The sequence below is a fragment of the Micropterus dolomieu genome, linkage group LG04, assembly GCF_021292245.1.
Source record: "Micropterus dolomieu isolate WLL.071019.BEF.003 ecotype Adirondacks linkage group LG04, ASM2129224v1, whole genome shotgun sequence".
Lineage (NCBI taxonomy): Eukaryota > Metazoa > Chordata > Actinopteri > Centrarchiformes > Centrarchidae > Micropterus > Micropterus dolomieu.
Window position 1 is genome coordinate 28,162,592 of NC_060153.1, and position 25,113 is coordinate 28,187,704.

Genomic DNA, 25,113 nt, shown 5'->3' on the forward strand with positions numbered 1-25,113 from the left:
TCTGACATCACAATAGTGAGTGACGTTTAGAAAGAATAAAAACTCAGACATCAGTCTGTATCAGCCAGCAGCTGAGTTTGTAACAGTGTGCCAAATTTTAAAACTAAAGTCCAGTCTATGCCACAGACAGACAGCTTCCTATTTAGCTAGTTTGTAACATTTGGCTAATGCCAAGCTAACGTTAGCTGTGCTTGTATAGAACATACAGGATGACAGACTGAGTACAGAGATGATTAAATGAACCCTTTCTACATGACGAGACTATATTGATAAAGTATCGTCTTTTTACTTGCAAAGGATTTATTGCACGTACTTACAGTAACGAGAGTAGCTGTCGTCGACTCGATTAGTTTGGAGCTAACTTAACTTCACCGTCTCCACCGTGACGGTGCGGCGTCTCTCTCTGCTGGCCGCTGTGTTTGTGGATGTAGGAGCCGACAGAGAGCAGCAGAGGCTGCAGCCTGATGATAAACAGTCCTGGGCCCGTTTAATACCGCGTTTCGGTGCCATCTCTAAATAAACATTAGTTTTCTTATTAATCTTGTTTCAAGTTAAATCTGATTTGATGCTTGAGACATAACGTTACATTATAAGACCCGCTAGTCTCGATAGCAGTATCGATAAGCTCGAACCTTATTGATTTGTGGGTTTCGAGAAATTTTGGAACCGGTTCCTTTTAGAACCGGGTATCGATCCCCATCCCTATTTGTGACTCATAGTCAGTGCATTTACAAAGATGTCAACATCAATTTCCCCACATAAACTGCCAGCCTTGACATGAGTCAACAGATTAATTATTTAAGTTATCAAAGTGTAAACACTTTTTTCTGTTGTGTTTATTGCATGCTGAATTCTTAAAAAAGCCAAGAAATGTCATTGAGGGACAAAGCAAAGGACAGAATCCTCAATTACGTGTGTGTGTGTGGGTTTGTGTAAGTGTGTAAGCTGTTTTGACAGTGTGACTTTTATTGCAAGCCAAGGCCTCCTTGTGTAGCTAATGCCATTGTGGCTTTTTGAATACAAATCAAGCTGGAACAAATACCTATTGGTCAAAGTATACCTGTGGGACAGCAAAAAACTGGATTTCATTAATATGCAAATGTTCACTTTCTTTCAGTCTGGAGCCTCGGTGACCTGTTTAGGAAAGTATAAAAACAAGTTGAAGTAAAATCTGCCTGATGAACAGCAGTCTGGCTAGAGTCTAAAACAAGAGGATAAACAGTAAATTGTCCTTTTTTCTAATTTAGCAGGATTTGGAGATAAAGGTAGATTCTGGTACCTGCTTCTTTGAGCTTTGTTGTTGTTGTCTGTTTCTGCTAAGGAATTCTATAAACATATTTTCATTTTCTGATTAGATATGCACATTTCCATAACTACTACATGTGAACTTAACCTGATCAAACCAACACAAACATGGTGAGAGAAGCTGAACTCAAGCGCTTTCCCTAAGAAAAATATCAGTATGCATGTCGAACTGTAGAAGAATAGTGATGGGCATTTCCTGTAATGAAGATGACAAGCGCCACTCAAAAGTTTCAAAGGCAATCAGCATGGATGGCTCTAGCAATCATCCGATCCACTGCTAACTCAATTAGCAGGCAAGACTCTCTGCTTATAACCCCAGTGGTTTTCATGTAGTAGTGTAACATGCTAATTCAGTCCTCTGGAGGAGGGTATCCATCTCCCTCAATTAGTGCTCGTGGCTTTGGCGTCAGAAAATGTTGTTTCGTCTCTGCAGTGGGGAGGAATCTGATCTCTTTGTATACACAGAACATGATGTGCAGACTCGCATATCTACTGATGACTATCTCTTTGCCAAAATCCTAGCGGCTTGGACATGTTCGTTTTAAGTAACAGGTACCGTCAGCATTACACGCCCATGCTGCATCTTTGGGCTCAAGCTATTAGCTTTGGATTATTTCCTGTGCGTGAAATTTTAGAACTCCCTTCCCAGCCATATTGATGTAATTGTCACTCTCTGGGGCTCCGTATAATTTGTCCACAGGCACGCACAGAACTGCGACGCTTCAAGTCAACACCAGCTTTGGCGTTTGAGCGCGTGGTGGGAAATTAGCTGTGAAGTAATCTGTGAAACATAAGCCATATCAGGCTCCATACCGAATTTCAGAAAATTAGCCGTCTAGAAATAAGATTAGCCATTACCAGATCTGCAGGCACACCGCCACGTACCACTGACAAGCAATATGCTGCCATACTCAAGTAGATATCAGACTGAGTTTGTGATTTTCAAAAACCAATGTGCAGTCTGAGAAGTGACTCTGAAGGTTAGAGAGAGATTTTTCTCTGAGTTGCTATAATTAAATGTGCGAGCCTCAAGAGTGAAGGCATGTGTGGATGTCAAACGCAGGTTGCATAGAGCCTTAGTGGTATTCATGTAACAAAATCTAAGTATTGTGTGCATGTCTAGTGCACATACACATCTGTGGCACGATGACCTAGTGGTTAAAGAGATTGTCTGTATTGAAAAAGTTAAATTGTGAAACTCATTTGTCTTAACCAATAATTTAGGCTCATTCAACCTTGAGCACTCGTTTAAATTAGTTCAGCATTTTAGGAAATATAAGGCTAAATATAGGCTAAGCTATAAAATATAGGCTAAGCTAGGCTAACCACATCTTCATTGTAGCTCTGTACTTCTGCCAGCGATGAAGTCATTTTACCACCATTTCTTCTGTAGTTCTTTTCACCAAGTGGGTGATATTGAACACAATCGTTTTTTCTGACTTTGTTGTTTTCAATTACATCTAAACAATAACATGAATACGGCATTAACGACAGGCGACAATCTTCTCTTCTCACTCTCAGAAAGAACTATTTCCTAAAAAGTTGAAAAAATGAAGTTGTAGTTTGAGAAGGGAGATAAAACTTCTTGATACAAGTCGGATGAGGAGTAAATAATGGAGCAGGTGATTAGCTAAGATTCTTTAGAAAGTACAGTCCCCTCAACAGCTAGTGTCCATTAAAGGATGTATGTATCCTTTTGAAGTATCCTTGAACAAAAAAAGCCTGTTTCTACCTGCTCAGTCTTATGTAAATGTAAAGGAGTGCAGAATGTTTTTACACAAAAACACACACCATACTGAGACAAAACAAAAGGATGTAAGGAGAAAAAATGTATTTTCTTTGTCCCTGATGCACTTTGTGAAAATTATATCCTTGCTGTTGAAGTTCCTTGGTGTCCTTCAGATCTTATGTCCTCTGTATTCGTCTTCCCCTCCTCTCTTTCTACCTCTGTTCATCTCTCTTCACCTACAGTGTCTTTCTCCTCTTTCTCCCTCTAACTTTCTCTCTCATCTCTTTATTTTTCCCCCTCTCTGTCTCTCTTTTTCACACTGATAGCCTGGCTGTAACTCAAACTAGTGTGTTATTGATGACTTGCTCTGTCTTTCTGACTTGTGCTGTTCTGGCTACAGTCCTGCTCTTGCTTCATACGATCCAAACCTTTCTCTCTCCCTCTCTCACGCACACACTCACACACTCTGTTGGCCTCATCCCAACCGGGAACGGAGGCCCTGTGCCGCCCCTCCTGTCTCCCTGCTGGCTGCTTGCTGTAATCAGTCATAGTAGAGCAGACACCCCATCCATCATGGAGGCTAAGCTCCCTTCATCACTCTGGCCCATAACCCACATCACTACATCTGACTTTGCACCGTCTCTTTGACTGTGAGACTAAAACTTTGGTTCCTACTGAAAAGGTCTTTTTAAAATGCAGTTACCTCGTGTTCGTCATCAAATGGTCACACATAGAAGTATCTTCCAGCTTTAGTCTAATCTAGGGTTTTTATTAGATAGAAAGTTGTAGCCAGTCAGTGTCATCAAGCAAGATTTGAGTTATTGTTGGGTTATTTTGTCTTTGTTTGACTGATATTGGACTAGACTAGGAGGCCAGTATGGAAGTCATGATTGCACTGGGCAGATCTTCTCAGCCTGAAAGAGTATTATAATACTGCGAGCATCTTGGTGGCAGCTATCAAAGGAGTTGGTAAAATGCTAATTAAAGGTCATACAGTGCTTTTCTATCTTCTCCCCCCTCATCAGAGGTTAATTTACACAAGACAATAAGATATTACCCTTAGGGTTGTCCCAATCAAATTTTTTGGGCCCCTGTCCAGGCACTGAGTATATATATATTCAGACTGCAGGCCAAAGTGACCCAAATCTGATTTATTTGGCTCATATGTGACTCAGATCTGATTTTATTTGGCTCATATGTGACTCAGATCTGATTTTATTTGGCTCATATGTGACTCAGATCTGATTTTATTTTTTTTTATAAACAGCACAATTCACATGGAATCTAATCTTTTCCAGTTTTGATTTGGGCCACTTTCATATGTGGCCCAAGTCCGATACACGCCGGATTTTTACAAATGCGACCTCAGTCTGGACACACAGACTTTGACGTCACTCTAGAGCGACCGTCATCACAATTCTGCTCTAGCAGAAGCCTCAAATATGGAATATAATCAAATTATAATAAAAAATATGGCTCTTTGTCCTTGCCCATCATTTGCTTACAAATTATATAAATATATAACGTGAACAGTCATTAAAAAAAATAAAATAAAAAATCAGATCTGTGCAATAAAACGGAATTGAGCATTAACACCTGCAGTGTAAACGTAGTCTTAGTGACAGCTATTTTTACTTGTGAAACCGACGGTCATTCTGTGTCACAGTGTGACTATAGGGGGCGCTGTTGCATCGATGTTACTTTGAACACGTTGTAATTAACCCTTTAGAGCCTACCATAGACCACTGTTCAGATATGCCATCGTTTCTTTGTTTTTCTTTGCTAATTGTAAAGTGAGATTTTATGGTATCTTCAAGTGTCATCCCCTAAATCAGCACAAACTCTGCTATCCAGTGATGTCAATAAATAAGGTGTAACCTAATATTAGTTGTGTTAAGATCGTACAGACTCACTGGAGAAGCTCCAGTCTCTTTGCCCATCTGTGGCACAACACCTTCAGTTTTATTAGGCTATTACTTGTGACGTGTAACCGGTCAGATAGTGCTGTGGGCGAGACATTAAGCGAGACCACAGAGTGGTAACAACAGACAGACAAACAGCCTCATAAAGTCCGTTTTCTATTATAGACTTTAAACAGAGGTCTGAATAACAGGCATTTTGTGCCCTACAACTCTGAAATCAACCATGCCTTGTATGGTAAGTTGTGCTATGTTTCATGGCATTTACAGTGCACACTGATGCAGAGAGACACCACACATGCCTTGTGTGTGCACTTTCTCCTTCCTTATACTGCCTTTTTAGGCTTCTTTGCCTGCGTGACCTCTGCTCCGTCCTGTGGCAGGCTGTGGCTGCTCTGAGGTTGACAGAGTTGGCGTTAGAGGGCTCTAGCTACTGCGACCTCTGCACACCTGACACTTGGGGGATGTGCGTTAGTCCTGTTCAGTCCTGCTCTCACATAACAAACATCCAGAGGACCTGCTACAAACATTTCTAAACTCACACTGATCAACCTCTCACTGCTGTATGTGTGCACACACACTAACTAGTGTATGTAGAAAACTACTTTTTTCTTCTTTGTATACATATTATCACCCAAAGTAAGTACATAATTTACTAATGCTTACACGCCTGTTCTGGATGCCCTCAATAAATTCGGCTTCATCATTAGTGCTCGACTCGTGAATGTCTTCTTTTCCTCTTTGGAGAATCACATCCAGAGCGCATTCCCGTGTATAAAACATCTGTACCGTGGAAGAGGCATCTGTTTTCCATGTTTTCGCTTATCTTTTTTTTGCAGTTTTTGCAGTTTTTCTGAGCTATGCCTGGGTTGGACCCGATAATCATCCTCACAGTTTCTTGCTTGTTTTTTTCCCCCTCTGCTGATTTTAATGTAATTTGGGTATGATAATACACCTGTTTTGGGTAAAAAAAAAAAAAATCCCTGCAATCATATGCAGCATTTTTGGAATACACTGAACAGTGGTATTAGATTTTAAAATAATATATTCTGAGCGCTGTAAAATCAAAGCATTAAAAAAAAACCTCATGTATGAATATTAATCATCATGAATTTGAGTTGCTTTGTTCTTCTTGGGGTGCAGCTCATTTATTCATAGTTTAAAATTATTTCATTAAGCCTGTTTGACTGACATTAACATACATACAATGTGTGTGGGGTTTTTTCAACATGCTTGTCGGTTTTATACTTTTTTTTTTTTCAAAAATGTTGGACTGACTTTTGACAAGTTGACAAAAAGTAACAACTGCCTGCTGATTCTCAGCATGATCTTATGATGCCTCTGACCTACCTAGTCTTGCATTTCTTCAAAGTAGAATGGTAAACCTGGTCCACGGTAGGGTATGTCGCTGAAGTTGACACGTAACAGGCAGAGTCACATTAACAACATTTTCATCAGGTTGTCAACATTTTTGACAGCTCTATTTTAAGAAAACAAATATGAAGACAGTAAATATTGGTTTTAGTTTTAAAACATACCACAGTTCCAAATATATGGACATGAAAGTCAAGTCACACAGAGGTTAAAGAATAAGAAGGGAGCAGTTTGCTGCTTTTTGTATTTGTATGCTTTTGTGACTTTGATTTTTGTTTCTTTGACTCTGCAGATAGCTGCTCTGCAGAAAGGAGGAGACAGCTTCCCACTCACAGCCGCCTCAGGCAAAGTGCTCGGAAAGGTGCGGCAAAAGACAGACACACAAAAACAACCGAAACAAATACTTTTAACAAAGGTTTTTGTTTTGTTTTGCTGCTGCTGACTTCGAAGAATACCCACCCTGCAAAATGTCAAACTCAACAAAATGTGCATGACGATCACAATCACAGAGCTTGTTGCTTGAGACATTTCTCTCTGTGTCCAGGCATTGCGAAGCTCCGACAAGAGCTCTAAGCCGGTGTATGTATCTGTTGGCCACAAGATCAGCGTGGACACAGCTGTACGCCTCACACACTCCTGCTGTCGCTACAGAGTCCCAGAGCCCATCAGACAGGTGCACACACACACACACACACACACACACACACACACACACACACACACTGTCAATCAACATGAGTTCACCAATTAGGACTGTAAGGCAGAGCTTCCTGTAGAAAAGGCAGAGCAAGAAGAAAAAGATTTAGTGATCAGATTAAACAAAAGATCTGCTCAGCTGCGAGGCAGAGCTCTGCGTTGGAGAGCGAGCAGTGCTCATCACTTGTGTAACAGCGTCCTGCTGTGAAGTGGGGAAGTGTGAGCACCATGCTGTGTGGTGCTGTTCAGCAGCAGGGCCTGGGAGTCTAAAACGGGGAACAATGTATGATGCCAAATTAGGGATGCTCTGATTTTTGGGAGGATTTTGGAACTTTTTTAAAGTTCCAGTAGCAAAGCAGAAAACATGCACACAGTTTCACTACAGTATGACCGTAAAGACATTTTGCAGACAAATCACTTGTTGTGCCTTGGAGCATGTTAACCATGCTGTAGCTGTTGCTATTATCAGGGTTCGTACAAAGTCTTGAAAGTTTGTAAAAAGCGTAATTTTAAGCGTTAGGTTTTCAAGTTTAGGAAAAAGCTTGAATTTGAATATACTTATTAGAAAAGGCTTGATTTTCAAAATGATGTGGTGTTTCATCTACACAATCAATTCACAATTAATATTTGAAATGAAAAGTTCTTGTCATATTTGGCTGTTGTCTCCTGGCATCTCACACCAGACGGACTGAGTTACATTCACTGACATGGGCGCTAAATTGAAAAAGATGCGTTTTTCCATTCCCAGTGTCATGAGGGCGACCTCTGACCTTTTGACGTTGTGCGTGCATGCACACTGAGGGCAGCCAGCTAGCAATTGTACCTACTCATCAGTTAAAAAAACAGATGGATTTTGTTAGTACTGTTTAGCAACATCATGCCAGGCTGTATATAAATAAATATAATATAAAAAATGGTTTCAGAGAGGAGCCACAGAAAAGATGGCGATTTTTGGCATTTTATCTTGCTAATTTAATGGTCTGTTTATGAAACAAGAGCCGGTGCTCAGCGACAGACTGTCGTTCAGCGAGCTAACCCAGATAATGCTAGTCTGTGTGGCCTACCTCATTTTGCTAGCAAGATAGATCTATTCTTGTAAGATTTTCAACTTTACTTGAGGTTTCATTTGGGCGTCAACATTACTTACTTACCTAGTCCTCTTTGTTCTACTTAGCAAGTGAAAAGTTAAGCGGGTTATGTGACACTGAGCTTTCCCATAAAATTCTCAGGTCAGGAGCTGTTTTTCTTTAAAATAATGACACGCTAAAGAAGGCTGTCCATACACCAGTTGTTCCCCCCGGTGCTTTTAAAAACACATCAAGTCATGAGTACAGACTCATTTACTGCAATAATTAATTTAATGTTAAGTATGTTAGGTACGGTTATACTTCACTTATGGAGCTTATTCTACTTACCTGGGTAACATAGTGGTCAGTTGTATGCCATATCCTTTATTTTTTCCCCAATATGTTCAAAGCAAGAAGCATTAAGACCTCTCAAAGCTCAGGTCATGTCCCGCCTTGGGGGCTTATTTCCACCTGACATCTGAAGCACTCCGCAGTGAAGCTGGTGAAACCACAGCTAACCCTCAGCAGGCAATAGTGCAAACACACTGAAATTACTTTGTTACCTCAAACCCAACATAGAGAAATGTGTTGGGCAACAAAAATATTACTTCATTACTCCTGAATGATATTTCAAAGCAGTTCACATGCGGGGAGAAGAAATCAGAATACCTTGGACCATTTGGCATAGCACACCGTTTCTTGTCACTAATGCAGGAGAGGGTAAAGAAAAATCGGGATATGTGCTTTTTTTATGAAAGGTTGAACTGTGAAATTAGGAAGTGTCAGTTTGACATCCACTTAAGATACTGGCATGACTGTTGTGTGGAAAAAAGGTACTTCCTTTTTCACAGGGCATCACACTGCAGACCAAATCCATGAGAAAAGTGAATCTGTGACTGTTGTTGGTTTCCACAGCCTCATACAGATCTCAATAGATGGCCCCAATGTAAATTAGAAGCTTTTCTCACTCCTGCAAAAAAATAAAAATAAATAAATAACATACAAACTCAGACTGGCAAGAAAAATGGTGTAGCTTGGGAGCTGTTGTGTATTCTGTACAATTCCTTCAGAGCTGATTGTGCAGCCACTAACTGGGAGACAGCGAGCGCCCTCTCAAGCCTGAAGTGGCTACTCTACAGCGACTGGGTCATCAAGTTTCCGCCTGGATTTCTGTCATCACTGATGGCTGGAGAATGTGGAGGTGGTCGAGTGGTCTCTTCAGATACTGTCCTTCTTGAAGACCTACATAAGTGCTGCAAAACAAGGAAAAGTACCGGAGCCACACAATAAGTAATTTAAAGCTGATTATTGACGATCTCTTCCCAGCAAAAGGTAACTTTTTTGTCATGGTGGCAAAGTACACCTCCCCCTTCTTAAGAAGATACCAGTGTGATGAACCCGTGCTCCCATTTATAAAGGAAGATATTTCCTGTTTGATGAGAGGGTTACTGGAGAAGTTTTGACATTCTGCATGACAGAAGCCAGCTGTCATGCAGAATGCCTCCAGCACACTAAAGCTGCTACAGGTAGAATATAATGACGTGGAGAATGTTGATGTCGCAAAGCTGAATGGATTCATTACAGCAAGAGTGCTTGAGGACACTCAAAGGCTGAGGCTGGAGTTCCGACAAAGCTGTCAATTGTTTTTGATGAAGACAGTCTCAAAGCTGTTTGAAAAGGCTATTATATATAAATTAGATATTTTATTGTTAACAGGATAACGAGTACATCAAGTGGCAGTTTTAATTAATTGATAGCATTTTGCATTTTCTTTAAAAAAAAAACGCTGGACAAAGTTGAGTCTCAAAAACATAACCAGTTTATTTTGGGGAAGAAAAATAACATAACTTGACCTGAACTGATCCATTCTCCTGCCTCAGGCGATTCTTCTTTCTGCCGCTAGGCTGTGCTGCGCTTCTGCTGTTCAGTGTGCTTTTTCTTCCACTGCGCACACACACACACACACACACACACACACACACACACACACACCTCCCTCAAAATCAGTTTTTCACCAGGGGAGCTGCAGTAGCAGTGGCTAACTCTTTCCCTCATATGTTTGTGTGTGTGTGTGTGTGTGTGTGTGTGTGTGTGTGTGTGTATTTCATCAAAGTGTGAGTGGGATGTGTTTTAGCTGGTGGGAGGAGGAGGCGGCTCCGGCAGCAGCAGGGACTGAATGTGGACATCAGAGAGAACCAGGGACACTCTCACCTTCCTCTGTCCATTTGCCTCTGTCTTTCTCTTTTACTCCCTGACTTCCACATTTCCATTTTTTCTCTCCATCTCCCACTTTTGCCTCTGTGTTCTCTTCCTCTTCGTCGGTCTCTCTCAGATATTTTCTATTCTCTTTACTGCTGACATCACAGAAAGGGAAAAAAACCCTCACAGATACAGTTCTGGTGAGTGTCATGTTCGGAGTTGAACTCTGTGTTTGCATCGTTCTTTCATGGGCAGAGCAAGATTCGAGTCTCTCAGGCCTGTGAAACCTTAGGCGCAGATTGTGGAAGGAAAAAAAAATCAAAAAGCTGTCAATCTGAGAGGAAGGCTGTCTGTACTATGTAACAATTGTCTTTTTGAAGTTTAAAGATCGAAGAAGATGAGCTCCAGTATTCTGCCCCTCTGTCCAGACTCTCATTATGGCAGACTGAGGGCAAACAAGTGTACCAACAAAAGTAGTAGGCATGCTCAGCAGCTAAATGTTGCAAGGGTGTCTGTGGCAGACAGTGTGTTGTGGTGGTTTGTGTCTAGTTGTGGTTCACCACCGGAACACACATAGAGGAGCGGTGGGGTTTGTCAGGTAAGGGCACACAGTACATGTTTATGCATTCAGGAGAGAAACATTGTGGGTGCTTAATGGCATCAGCTGTGCGCCGGAGGAGCAGAGAATGTAGCAGATATGGCATTCATGTGGACAAACAGAGGTAGAAATAAACGGAGAGTAGAACTGCAAAAGCAATGAAAGGTTTTCACAGTGCTAAATATTAGTGCCAGTAGAAATACTGGTATGATATGTGACCAATTAAAGGAAAACCCAACATGGAGTACGAGCCTCCAGAACAGCTTCAGTGCTCCTCGTCATAGAGTCTAGAAGTGTCTTCTGGAGGTGTGGACATCATTCTTCCTAAAGATATTCCCTCATTTGGTGTTTTGATGATGGTGGTGGAGAGCGCTATCTTAACATGCCTCTCCGAAATCTCCAGTGGGTGTTGAGATGTGGTGACTGTGAAGGCCACAGCGGCTTATTCACATAATTTTCATCAAACCATTCAGTGAGCCCTTGTGCCCTGAATGGAAATATCTGCATTTATTATGCGTCTCCACTAATTCAGTCTTTGAAACACGCACAGCATATTATATTCATCACTTCCCAGGAAACTCAACAAACGTAACCTATTGGCCTCAGGTGAAGATACCAACGATGGTCGTTCAGTCTTGGTCCACAGGTAGTCCTAACGACTGTAACGACTGTCGTCACAGCAACCAGGACCACTAACGAACCAGCGGTATCGATGACCCTGGCAAACGACCCCACTGAGGTTAAATAGCTGAGTTTCCCTGCCAGTCAGTCAGAACTGAAGAAGTCCTTTGGATGAGGGACGAAACGTCTTCCAGTATCTTCAACCAAGTCCAGTTGCCCTTGACTTTAACCTTCGTTGGATACATATTAATATCAAAGCAAAGTGATGCTCTCTGTAATGTGTTCATGGGGCTGCAGGAACAGTTATTGTTATTCAATTTTTTCTAATTGATGAATCATTGTTTAGATCAAGGGGGCACTCCATAAAAGTGAGGTCAGTCACAGGGAGTAATACTGAACTTTGTCAAATAACCTCAGATTGGACTACAAATGTAAATGTAAAGCGATCTGCTGCTTTTTCACGGCAGCATCTGGGTGTTTACTTTCTAAAGTGCAATTTAAACCTTTATTTTTTTCCCTTCTTCTCCATTGTTCTCCACACTATCTAATAAGATCCTCTCACTTTACACCGTTGCTGAAATAAACCCCTCCTTCCACAGCGCAAGAGATTCAGCGAGAGACAGATGAAAGGGAAAGATGACATCATGGTTGGATTCTGCAGTGAAGGCTCATGTATGAAAGCACTGCAGCAGAATCTTGTATACCACAGTGGAAAGCTAAAACACACACACACAGACTAGTTCGCGCCCCATCTCAGTCGTGCCCCCTCATACCATTAAATTCTCACACTCCTGCTTTATCCCACGCTTCACCTGATAAAGCTTAGGAAAACATGTGATGGGAAGTAGTAGGAGAGCAGACACCTGCCTCGACTCATCCTCATCTTAACACTCCCGTCGCCATGACAGTGAAAGAGTGACGAGCAAAGGTCAGAGAGAGGAAGCTGACACATAAGAGGGTTGTTGCATTAGTGGCCAATCCAATCCCTGTAGAAGAATACCGTGGGTTGTGCTTCGCTGTCTCTAAGAAACTAAAGTCTCTGACACAAGGTTTTACTGGCATGCCGCCATCACCTGATGAGGGACTGACTCCTGTTAATGCTGATTAGCAGAGTTGACTTTAATCTTGAAGCAGTGTTGTAATACATAATACCTCATATTTGCAGATTAAACTCCAGGCCTCAAAAAGCCGCAGGGAAAATGGGTGAAATCGGGCTCATGTTGCAGAAGTAAACAGAGAATGCATGTACTGTTTAGATGTGTTCAGAGGATTCATATTTGTACCCCTTTTTTTTTATCTTGCCTTTAATAATTAAGGTACTGTTGTTGGCTGAGCATGTGTGATTGTTTCCTACTTGGCTCTGTTTCCACCAGTGAGCAGCTCCAAATTAACGCTTGTTTTACAGGTCTGTACTTTCCTAATAATTCCCTGGGAAGCTCCCTGGGAAGAACTGTGGAATTTTTACTACAGGTAAAATAGAGACACAGTTCAGTTGAGTCTTTTAGTCAGTACATAGCAACAATTCAACATTTATGAAGAATAAAATTTCCAATAATAAATTAATTTTTGACTTGGGTTAAAATAGAGCAGATATTTTAAGGAAATTCCTCTTAATCACCATGAGTTCCTTCTATGCATTGATGCTGGATAAATTATTCAATCAGAGGACGATAAAAGGTTCTTGGGATTTAGTTTTCTTGTTCTTTGTTTAGTGTGGAGTTTAGGAAACTATTGTGATAATTGATTCACATTTTAAATGTTTCATTTAATGTTTTATTTCATTTTAAACTTAATATCTTTGGGTGTTGGACCATTGGTTGGAAGAAATAAGACAGTTGAGGACACATTTCCCTATTTTCTGACATTTTACAGACACAATTATTAAATGATTAGTAAAGAAAATAATCATCACATTAAATTGCCGCCTAAGAGGGGTTATTCATATGCATTAATTAAATTAAGAATAGTGGTCCTTTATTGGCCATTATTATTATTGTAGTTTATTAATCTAATGTTTTTTCGAATTCTTTGATTTCTGGGCAGTCTGGAGTTATATAGATACATTTAGATTATGTTACATGTGATTCACTGAGAATGATTAATGATGAATATTGCCAGTTTTGGCCTTATTTACCTTTTGGCCTTTTTTAACCATTTGGCAATATGAAGTTTAATTGTGGTCCTCTGATTGGATAATTTACCCTGCATCTGTGTATATATGATAAACTGTGATACCTGATGAAGTTCATGTAGACTGAAATGTCATTAAATATACCAGGAGCAGCGATATTTTCTTTTAACACAACCAACTTGACCACAGCAACAGTCTCTGACCTTTTTTTTTTTTTACTTTCCCTTTACATGCTTTCAAGAAATTATTAGGAAGCAACAGACTTGTAAGATAAAGTGTTACCAAAAGAGTAACTCTTTCACTTTTCCCTCCCACATTTTCAACTTTGAAACTTGCATCCCAGCGTTTAGAAGCTCGGATTCCTGACCTCTCTGCTCAGAGCTGTTGTACACAGACACACAAAACATGTGGACACAGACCTTCAGAAGACGCACATAAAAGCCTGTACACGTACTGCACACACACACACACACAGAGGCACATCTCCTGCTCCTTCCTTCCTTCGGCATTCATTTAAAAGCTTTAATGGATAGCAGTAGAACTGAAACCTAATTCTCTCTAGGCTAATGTTCTCTGACAAACATACTGGTACTCTGCTCACTTGGAATTGGCAGGCCTGTCTGTGGCCCTCTAGGAAACTGGTGCAAAAGATTATTTTTTAAAAAGAACGGTTGTAATGTAATTGTAGATTAACGCCCTATAAATCTACCAGCTTCAGATGCCTCTTCCTCTCTGAGAAGCCAAAATAACAGAATTTCTGTACATAAACGCTACAATGAGAATACATCACATTGCCTAGAAGTCAAAACTATGAGGCATTAATTATTTTTCATGGTGTGAATTTTTGCTCGCAAGATTTCTGTGCTTATCACGTTTATTTAATTTATGCATCCAGAAAATTCTTACTTGTTTAAAATTGGTTCCACACACTTGACCACTCATTCAAGAGGCTTTGTCATTTCAGTGGACAGATGAAGCCTCTCAGATGAAACATCTACTGGACTAAAATAGCAATTTTTGTTCTTCTACTCGTCACAACAATCTGGATGACTGATAAGCTTCAGAGACAGGTCTGATGCTGGTTCTCACCTAACAGGCACATTTATATTGCTGTGTCATGTGTGTCTTGGGCGACATGCTGTCTACATCGGCCATTACCTACCCCCCCCCCACCCCCTGCCTCACACACACTGATGGGAAGACATCCTCTGGTAATGGGACTCTGCCTGAGAAGTACAGTAACATCCTTTTTCCAGACCTCTCCTCTCTGTCTGAGTGCTTTGCACTGAGCGGAAGTCACTAATTATTTTCCCTCTTCTTCCCCAGCACCTGTACACTGCTGGCTCTCTGTGTTTTCCGGTGTGCACTTTACACTTCTGTAAAATGAGTTCATACGAGACTGTAAAAAGTCACTTTGTAGTTTTTCTACTTTTCTAGCACACTGTTTCCTGGAAGTATCAGAAGAAGTTATCACAGGGGTCTGACTTGTGTTTCGTGTTTAGTTGATGTGTATCCATGGCAACATTAAAACAATCTCCCTACAGAGCCATCCATGCTAAAAACCTCTTCCTTCACAGTACTGTAAGGCTCTTTGGATATAGGATGTGTACTATTTGCCTGCTAAGAGGTGATAAATGTGGCTCCATGCTCCATTTTGGGTTTCCATACCCCCCACCCTCCCCATGCTGGGCAGGAAGACAGGAAATGTAAAAGTTCCACAGCTGCACTCCCAGATTGTGAAAACAGATGGAATTTCAATGTGAGTGATGGGTGATGGGGAGCCGCATGCATATAATAAAAGAGACAGGAATGCATTTTGTTTGTGACTATATGGGGGAAGACGGGGCATGCAGTGTGGTTTTGTGTGTGTGTGTGTGTGTGTTTCAGAGAGAGATAGGGCTGATGGACCAGGGATATATTTGTCTGTAAGAAGCAAGACTTTTTGTTTTTATTGTTTGTTTGTTTTAACACTGCAGGCTGCAGATGCAAGAATTAATTCTGAAACCCAGCAGGCCATAACAAAATGTATGTTTTTCTATATGTGTGTGTATGTGGGTGGGTGTGTTCTGTCTTATGTTACCACAACCAGCCTGTGCGTGGCATGCTTTTGATGAGTCCCCACTTTTTCAACTTTCTCTCACCTCCTCCTTCTCCCCGACTTTGTTCGTCCTCACTGTACTGTTTTTCTCTTCAGTCGCCGCCGTCTCTCATCCATCCATCCATCTCCACCCCCAACCCCCCGCTGCTCCATCTCCACTCTCTGAATAATTCAGGCCTGCAGAGCTTGTGTATTTTTGGTTGTTGTCACCTCTGCAGAAACACAAACACAGCTCATACAAGCGAGCACGCACACATATACACATACACATGGAGCCGCGCCAGCACGCACGCACACACATGCCGATTCACACAAACGAGGCTGCCGACAGCAACAAAAAAAGTACCAGACTCTGTGAGACCTCCGAGACTCGCTAACTACGAAGAATTATCCTTACAGGGATTTCACTGTGCTCCTCCCTTTTTCTGCTCTGCAGTCCCAGCAAGCAAGAATAATAACATGTCTCTATTTTCTGTGTCTTCCAGAGTTACACAGAATATGACTTTAAAGTAGTGTGTGAGAAAAGATATAACTAGAAACTTCCAGTGCTTGTTTGTGGTTACATGGATCCCCCTTCACTGCTATTATTTTTCATGTATGTGCTAAGTTTTATGTTTAGGTAGGTAAGTTGCATTTTGGTTTTATTAATTTATTATTTTATAATTATATAATTATATTTTTTATAATCATTATTCCCGTTGAGATGAAGAATCTGCCATTAAGCAAAAATTAAGTCAGCAGCATATCCTTTTGAATCACTAAATTGAAACACTAAGAAACATTTTAGGACATAAACCCCCAGGCTGTGGGTGGATTGGCAACAGGTTTCTTTTAAAGCTGCATTAAATGACTTTACTGCCACTTGGGGGAACCACAGCTATCTGAAAACACCACTCTGACATCACCACACTTGCTTATTTACACATTGTGCAGGTGAGAATTTTCTATGGGGTTGTCACTGGACACATTTCACATTACACATAGTAAGCTTTAAAAATCCATAAAATATGTTCAGAAAGTAATTAAAATTAAAATTATCTGTGACTTAATCTAGAATGGAGCATTCATTTAAGGAAGTTGATACTGGTTGTCTTACATTTTTACATTTACATTTACTCATTTGGCAGACGCTTTTATCCAAAGCGACTTACATTTGAGGAACAACATACAAGCATCAACAGAGCATCAACTACAGATCTACAACTGACAATACATACTAGTAAGAGCAGCAATAAATACTAGTAAGAGCTCACAGCACATATCATATCAATGGGGTAGATACCTAGGGAAGGAAGTAAGAGTTAACAAAAAGTGCAATCAAAACTAAAAGTGCAATCAATACAAGATCATTGTAGGGGATAGAAGAAGAAGAGCACAGGAAGTGCATGTTAGATGTTAGGAGTTAGAGGTGTTATAAGAGGAAGTGTTCTCGGAAGAGATGAGTTTTACATGGAGTTTAGGTAGATGGGTGCAGACCCAGTAGTCACTCTGTATGCAAGCATTAGTGACTTGAATTTGATTCTGGAGGCCACGGGGAGCCAGTGGAGGTCACTGAGTAATGGAGTGACATGAGTCCTTTTGGGCTGATCAAAAACCAGACGCACTGCTGCTGTGTTGATTCATAAAAATGAAATTAGTTTTCTGCAGTATTATACACTGCATGGCTTAAGGAAATTTTATTAAATTAGAAAAAATATTATCAAAGTAAGCTGCTGTATAGTAGTTTGTTTACATTTACATGTAGGGTATAGTCGGTTGGGATTATCTGTTGTCATTTGTCAAGCAACAAGACTTAAGGGCCCCATCTTGCCCCATCCTGGATCGGTCAGGATCTAATGACCAAAAGGTCACACATACAGTCCAGGTTCATACATTGAAATTGTTTGCTGTAAAGCAACTGTCCTCATCATCAGAACATCTAAAATGTATTACAGAAGCTAAAAGTTTAATTTGATTTCCTCTAGAGACTTCCCTTTGTCCGTCCTGTCCATTTTATAACTACAATTTGAGCTGTCAGTGATGAAATCAAACCCCTTTTTATAGCACCATATAACTAATTAAAACTTATAAAATAGACACTTAAACATCAGTGTGATAAAAACTACCTAAAATTATGAAAAACATCCTCAGGTTTTTTAGTTTGGCTCATGTCCCGCTGACACGGAGAGGACAGGATAACTAGTTATTAATAACAATTTACAACCTTTTGAGAACATGTTACACCTCAGCAGACATATATGTCAAAGCAGCCCCAGCAACTACACCGTCAACAACAGACTAGTGCATGAGCACTGCACGGAGATGAAGAGGGAGAGACAGTGTCTGGACGAGAGAGAGATGACCAGTTCATCATTATAGAAATGCACAGCTGTGGGGATACAGACGTTTCATAGAGGAGAAGAGCATCTGTTTGTCACTGTTAATAAAGAGTCAGTCTGCAGTGTAGTTCATACACTTCAGTGATAAACCACAGAACTGTAGACGAACATTAGGCTTCATGATCAAAGAAAGTCATCGACACTTCTGCAGGTGCAGGCGTAGGCGCACCTGGCTTTTAAAGAGAATGGGAGATGACACTGATTGGTTTAATGCATGTTACTATGATTAATTAAGAGATTAAATACAATCCTCTTGCGACGTACTTTGCGCCCAGATGATGCGCCATTTCAGGTGCAAAATTTGAGTTGGACATGCCTTAAATGCAGTTGCACCATACAATTTAGACCATGTGTTGTAGATCGTAAAAGTCTGCAGACATGCTCAATTTGGACTTTGCTTGCCTTTCGCATGGCAACGTGCTCACCATGACAATGTTTACATGTTGGTTAACTGATTTAATGTTTACCATGTTCACCATCTTAGTTTATTGAGATACAGTGGCTGATGGGAATGACATTTGTGTTGCAGGTATTTGGTCATAAACCAAAATATTGGTGAAACTAAACTTTTAACCTGCTGGAAGCACTAGTGGAACGGTCAAGAGATCACCAAAGTTATTAACATTCATCTTCTGGGGACCAAATTTCATGGCAGTTCATGCAATATTTATGGAAATATTTCAGTCTGGACCGGGTGCTGGACTGACCGATATTGCCCTAGGCTCTCAAATGGGAGGATTTACTGCTTTTCTGTGTAAATTGAACATCTGTGGGTTTTGGACTGTCAGTCAGACAAAACAAGCTGTTTGACGTCACCCTGGGCTCTGGCAAACTGTGACTTTTCATATTTTTTTCACATTTTGTTGAACATTTTATTGACAGTTGATAAAAAACAGATTAACAACATTAAAAATAATTTGTAGTTTCAGCCCATTGATTACAATGGTTCACGTACATTCCCATTAGTTGTGGTTCTCTTTAGAGCAGCTAGAATGTCACATTTGTGTGACACTGATGGCAAACAACAAAATGTCTTTAGTGGAATTTAAAGCGAACAGACAAGTCTTAGAGGAAAAAGGGAGAGAAAGACAGAGAAGCCTACACAGCCATAAAAGTCACGTCGGACAACTCACAGGGTAAAACATCCGTGAAGATTGACACCGGTGCTCCGCTGGTGCCAGCGGAACCAGTCAGCTTGCAGAACTTTTCTAAACGTGCAGAGAGGATGTGACTGATTTAAACCGGAGCTCCCCTTTGGGCCCCGAGGCTGTCTAAATGTTAATATATGGCTGTCTGACATTCTGGTGCTGCAGCCACTGGACTCTGGACCTCCACAGAGAGATTGGAGGAAGGTTGGAGAGAGTTGAAAGAGCAGCCCTGGGGTGGATATGTGAGAGAGGGTGTAGATGAGAGGCGAAATAGTGGGTTGAGGTGGGGGGGAGAGAGAAGGAAGCATAGAGATCTGGAGGAGAAAGCGTACTGATTAGAGTGATAAAAAGGATTTGGTGTGAAAAACGTAAGTGAGGTAAGGTGCATTTGGAAAGGGAGGGGGGGACATAGAAAGGAAGAGGGGGTATAGCAGACTGCCATAGCTGTAGGGCTTAAGGGGCTTTGGGGGGTGGAGGATAAAGACCTGCCCCAGGCCACTGGCCCAAAGCCAGGTGTGTGTGTGTGTGTGTGTGTGTGTGTGTGTGTGTGTGTGTGTGTGTGTGTGGTGGAGGTGGGGCTGAATTTAGCAAAAGTCCCTGCAGAGAGCCAGCAGTGCACATCTGTTCACCTGTGCATTTCCACCTTGCCAGGGACTGTGGCCAGAGGAAACAAGTAGAGAAGTGATCAGACTTCAGTCAAGGGGTTTCTTTGCTCTGCAGCAACACAGCTGTCACATTCTTTTCAATGTACCACTGTTTTCCCCCTCCATTTCCCCTTTGTCAGGTACACACAGAGCGGTAATTTATGGTGCGAAATTATCTGTATTGCATTTTTATAAGGTTTGTTTAAGTTCACACTGACTAATTACAAGACAGCAAGGCTGTGTAAATACATTTTGCAAGAGCTAAGAAGAAGCTGGTTTATTGGAAATATTTTTGTCAGCTTGCCAGGATTTGGTGAAAAGTAGAGTTTAACTATTTGGGTTTTAAGTTTTTTAAATATGAAGCTGGAACCAGCAGCCTGTCATATTAGCATAACACAAAGACCTGAAACAGCGGGAAACAACAACCGATAGCTAAAATCCACCTACCAGCTCTAAAGCTGACTGAGTGAAACCGGCATACAACAAAAAGCTCAACCTTCATGCAAATAAAACGGTCCACTCTTAAACACACAGTTTATCAGCATAAGGCTGTTAAAACAAGTTTTATCAGTACCTATATGCTACAATCAACACAGATGAAGGCAGACATAGTGATTTTGTGTGGAACAAAAGCATGTCTAAACATATGTATTAGGATAGATTAGGTTGATATCTGAAAAAAGACTTAAAGAAAAAAGCAAGAGAATTGTACAAAGTGGAGAGGTGAAGGAGTCTAAAGGAATTTATATTGGAGATGAAGGAGTTGGTGCCTTTGATCTTTAAACTGTCGTTGTCAGGTATTAGACAGATATTGTGTAGTTATCTTAACAAAAGGTAACAATATTGTACAAATGACCCAGTTACATAAACATATTTCCCAAAATGTCGAACTGTTGCGCCTATTTATAGAATCATGACATTTTGTAGTTAAAATGTTTGAAATTCTTCAAATTATGAAACTCTTCCAGGGTTCCTTTTGATAAGCTCAGTGAGGTTTTATCCCACAGTAAGCATTTCCATGAAAAGGGATGCAGATGTTCTATTCAAGTCCATTCAACAGTACAATGAATGCCTTCCATGTTAAATGTCATTCAGACCTGTGTGAGCACTCGCAGCCACAACTTAATAGCACCGCTTCGACCTGAACGCAAATTTGCAAATCCTATTATGCCGAAGGCGTGACCCGCCCTACTGTGCCTCGGATTAGCATACCCTAATGTTGACGTTTCTCACATAACCCGCTTTTGCTGTTTTGCTGTCCTCGGAAAATTAGCTTGAGCTTACAGCTGAGGTTTGCAGGAATTTGGTTTTCATTTTGTGTTTTTTTAATATTGGACAAATTAAATTTGTACCTGATAATGGTGATGAAAAGTCAGAAATCACTGAGGTTATTACATCTCGTCCAGAGGGGAACATTAATGTCTATACAAAATGTCCTGGAAATCCATCAAATATTTGTTAAGACCAACCAGCTGACACACTGGAGTTGTTGCTAGCATGACTATAAGCTGATCCGAAGATCATGAATACTATAGTGACAAAGTGGGTGTCCCTAAAGCAGGGAGTGACAGATGAGGTGGATGGCCCAGTGTTACTGTTTACTTGTTTTTGGTGTGTGTGCGTGTGCACGCCTACATGCAAGCCCAGCTGAAGCAGCTATGGGGCCCTAAGCAGAATTCTTCTTTATGGCGATATGTAAATAAGCAGTCTCACACCTGCTGTTCTGTTTCATTCTGTTTTTGGGTTTCTGACATTCCTCCAGCTGTAGCTTGTGCCTGGATCTGCCTCTCACCGCCTCTTGCACTCAGCCAATAGGTGGGGAGAAGCGATCTCTACAGGGGCAGAAAACAGTACAGCAGGTTCGCTTGTTTGCCACACTCATTCAGATCACCACAGGCACTTTATATGTCTAAGTCTGAACAACCATAATATGTATGATTCAACATTTCCAGGCAGTGAAAATGCTTTTGGCTAGAGCATTTACTCAAGGCATTAAACATGAACACAAATTTTCCTTGGTGGTATGGCCATGTTGAGTACAAGGTATATTGTGTACAACATTATGACCAGTGTATAACAATGACATAATAATAATATAACAATTTTCTGTGAACACAATTACATGCTCATTGATGATATTGTACACACACACACACACACACACACACACACACACACACACACACACACAGGTCCTTACCATTAATTCGCATCTTAATGGCATAACTAGCATCACATGACTGTGTAGAGCAGTTTGATCAGAGGAGACAGGAACTCAAACAGCTTCACTGGATCAAAGCATTGATCAAAAGCTGGTGAAGAATGTATATTCTATATATAAGAAATGTATATTTGTTGTCTATTGTGGAAAGCACTTTGGTCAACTAGTGTTGTTTTTAAATGTGCTATATAAATAAACTTGAACATGAACTTGAAGAAGACAGCACAAACTGACCACAAATAATCAAACTTTTTTCTAGCTTTAGCCATTATGACAAATAATAGTAGTATTAGTCTTAGTATCTTTCCACCAGTTTGCAGATATTTGACTTGTTTTATTCATTTATCCATCTACAAAACACACCGACCGATCCAAGGAATAACATGTTAAAGTGAGAATACAAATTTCTAACATGGTCCCAAGATGTTGAAAAATGGACATAATATTCAGGAGCATGCCCATTGATGATATAGTACACTATACATCTCTATGTAGAACTTGTATTATTCTACTGTGTGTTCCCTTTCCTTCTGCTCTTCGTCTCTCTCTCGGTCGACGCAGATGGCCGCCCACCCTGAGTCTAGGTTCTGTTTGAGGTTTCTGCCTGTTGAAAGGGATTTAAAAGTTCCCTTGCCACTATCGCCAAGTGCTAAATAATATTACAAAGAGTATGCTCTAAACCTGCTCTATAAGAAAAGTGCAGTGATATAACTTCTGTTATGAGTTGAATTGAATTAACCAATGCCTGTATTTCATTCATAAATATTTCGCGGCCGTGGCTCAGGAGGCACTGATCACAGGGTTGGTGGTTCAATCCTCGCCTCCTCCTCTTCACATGTTGATGTGTCCTTGGACGAGACACTGAACCCCAAATTGCTCCCGATGGTTGGCCAGCACCCTGCGTGGTAGCTCACTGCCATCGGTGTGTGTGGGAATGGATAAATGAGCTGCAAAAACCTTGCAAAGCACTTTGGATAAAAGCGCTATATAAATGTAGCCTTTTATAAATAAACCCACACTGTACAACACATCTGATGCTGAGAGACTCCATGGGGGTAGACACTTGCTTTCTTGAAACTGCTGGCTCCTGCTTCTTTAGACCCACATGGTTCATTTACTCATGCTACTGCTTACACATTATATATCCAGATATATGAATAACCAGGTGACCAAATATGAAAAAAAGCTGGGATAAGACTCATAACCAGGATACTATGTATGAACATGCAAAGGTTTCAACTTGGGTCATGCAGCGTTGATCAGTTACATAAAGAATATAATGATAAAATCTCTGAAATGAAACACACACACTGGCTTACTCCATGGATAGGATACAAAAATTTTTACAATTTACGGACAATATACAAAATGTAATGGAGAATGTTAGAATTATACAGCAATAGTAATAACTAGGTTGCTTACGTTCCATATAATATCCCAAATACGAATAAAATCAGGATGAGTCATAACAGGGACTAATGTGCATGTAAAAGTACTAATTGACAGACTATATGATGATGAGAAAACAGACCAGAAGTTGTGTGGAGTTGAATAAAGTTGAATATCACTGGAGTGTGGGACTTTTACTTATAAATGAACATCCATTACATTTACGCCAAACGACTTCAAACAATGCTGATTAAGCCTATCCTATCACCGCCATGTTAATCTCTCTGTATTGGCAGTGTACAGGAGTTTTTAAATTTGGTGTCTGTAGTGCTCTTCCTGCCATTGATAAAGTTCTGTTTAAAAAGCTGTTTAGGACAACACGTATTTTTTATAATTACACTGTAAGAGCAATAAACTGTGCCAGATTGTGCAGTTTAGCAGCAGCACTTTGAGAATAGACTTCCACGACCACAAATTACAATAAGCGCACCGCAGTATTCACTCGTCATGGTGTCCAGCGCACAAGTGAGATGCGAAAGATATGAGCCCTTTTGAATAGATGCTTACAAGTTGTAGTTTTTCTATTACAGTTTTTTTTTTTTGCAAATTAACAAAACATTTGGCCCCGATTTAGCTCCATGGTAGTGAGGTGTTTTATGCTAGCAGCAATAGTGACAGCAGCTACTCGGTATGGAAGAGCCTAGATGTTAACAAACGTAATATCTTTATAGAATGAGTTTTGGTTTGTTATGAATCATCACATGGAGACGGTAACCCACAGCAATGGTGCATTTGTGTCATTTATGGAACCACAAAGGAGAGAGTGGGGACCCGAGTAGTGGCGCTTTATTATCCTAATGATGTTTAGAAGGCAGTGCTGCCTCAGAAACATTAGTACAAACAACCGACACAGTGATTTATGCTGTTTGTCAGATTTGGCAAGAGCTCAGTGTAAAGCCAGCATCAAGGCACTTAATTTTCATTTCAAACTTCAGAAGTGTGTAAGGGCGTTCCTGCTCACCTCTGATTGCAGCTCAGCAACTAAAGGCAGTTTGTGACAACTTGTTAAATGTGGAATCTCTCTCTTGCTTTTTCTTTCTTCTTTCTCACCCACCCTCTCCTCTTCCACAGGCCGACTGTCGCTCCAGAGAATACCTTCGCACACACTTCCCAGCTACAGATGCATGAGTCAAAGACTGAGGTAAGTGACAAAATACATATCACGCATGTGGGTTCTCACACTCCGATGTACACACTCACACACACACACACGCAAATAACTTGTATGTGTGGTACCGTCACACACTGTGAGAGAGGAGTCATTTACACCGTCTTAAAATAGGCTTAAGAGCCACAGTAAGTGACTCACTAAGGCATTTCCCCAAATCCTAAAGTAAAGTCAAGTTTGTTGGGTGAAGGCCTAATCATTCTCATCTAATTTTCTGTTTAAATTAAACTAATTTATTTTAAAGCAGGATAAACACTTTGTTATCTTCTGGAAAATGGAGATTGTTTTAGAATTTGCCCCAAAAAATGTTTCTCTACATTATCTTTCTGCCTAATTAGCTGGAGCACACCGTAGCTACAGAGGAAGGA

General features: G+C 40.7%; 1 protein-coding gene across 7 annotated transcripts in view; it reads left to right on the forward strand.

Moving 5' to 3' along the window:
• LOC123970341 (endonuclease V-like) overlaps positions 1 to 25,113 on the forward strand; it is a 76,136-nt gene that overhangs the window by 13,801 nt on the left and 37,222 nt on the right. For all 7 annotated transcript variants that reach the window (XR_006824938.1, XR_006824939.1, XR_006824940.1 and 4 more), the window contains exons 6-8: positions 6,620 to 6,688; positions 6,872 to 7,000; positions 24,649 to 24,718. Coding sequence is in view for 3 of the 7 variants with exons in the window: in XM_046048344.1 (XP_045904300.1) it covers positions 6,620 to 6,688; positions 6,872 to 7,000; positions 24,649 to 24,705 (255 nt within the window). In the remaining 4 variants the exon portion in view is untranslated. The remainder of the gene's footprint in view (positions 1 to 6,619; positions 6,689 to 6,871; positions 7,001 to 24,648; positions 24,719 to 25,113) is intronic.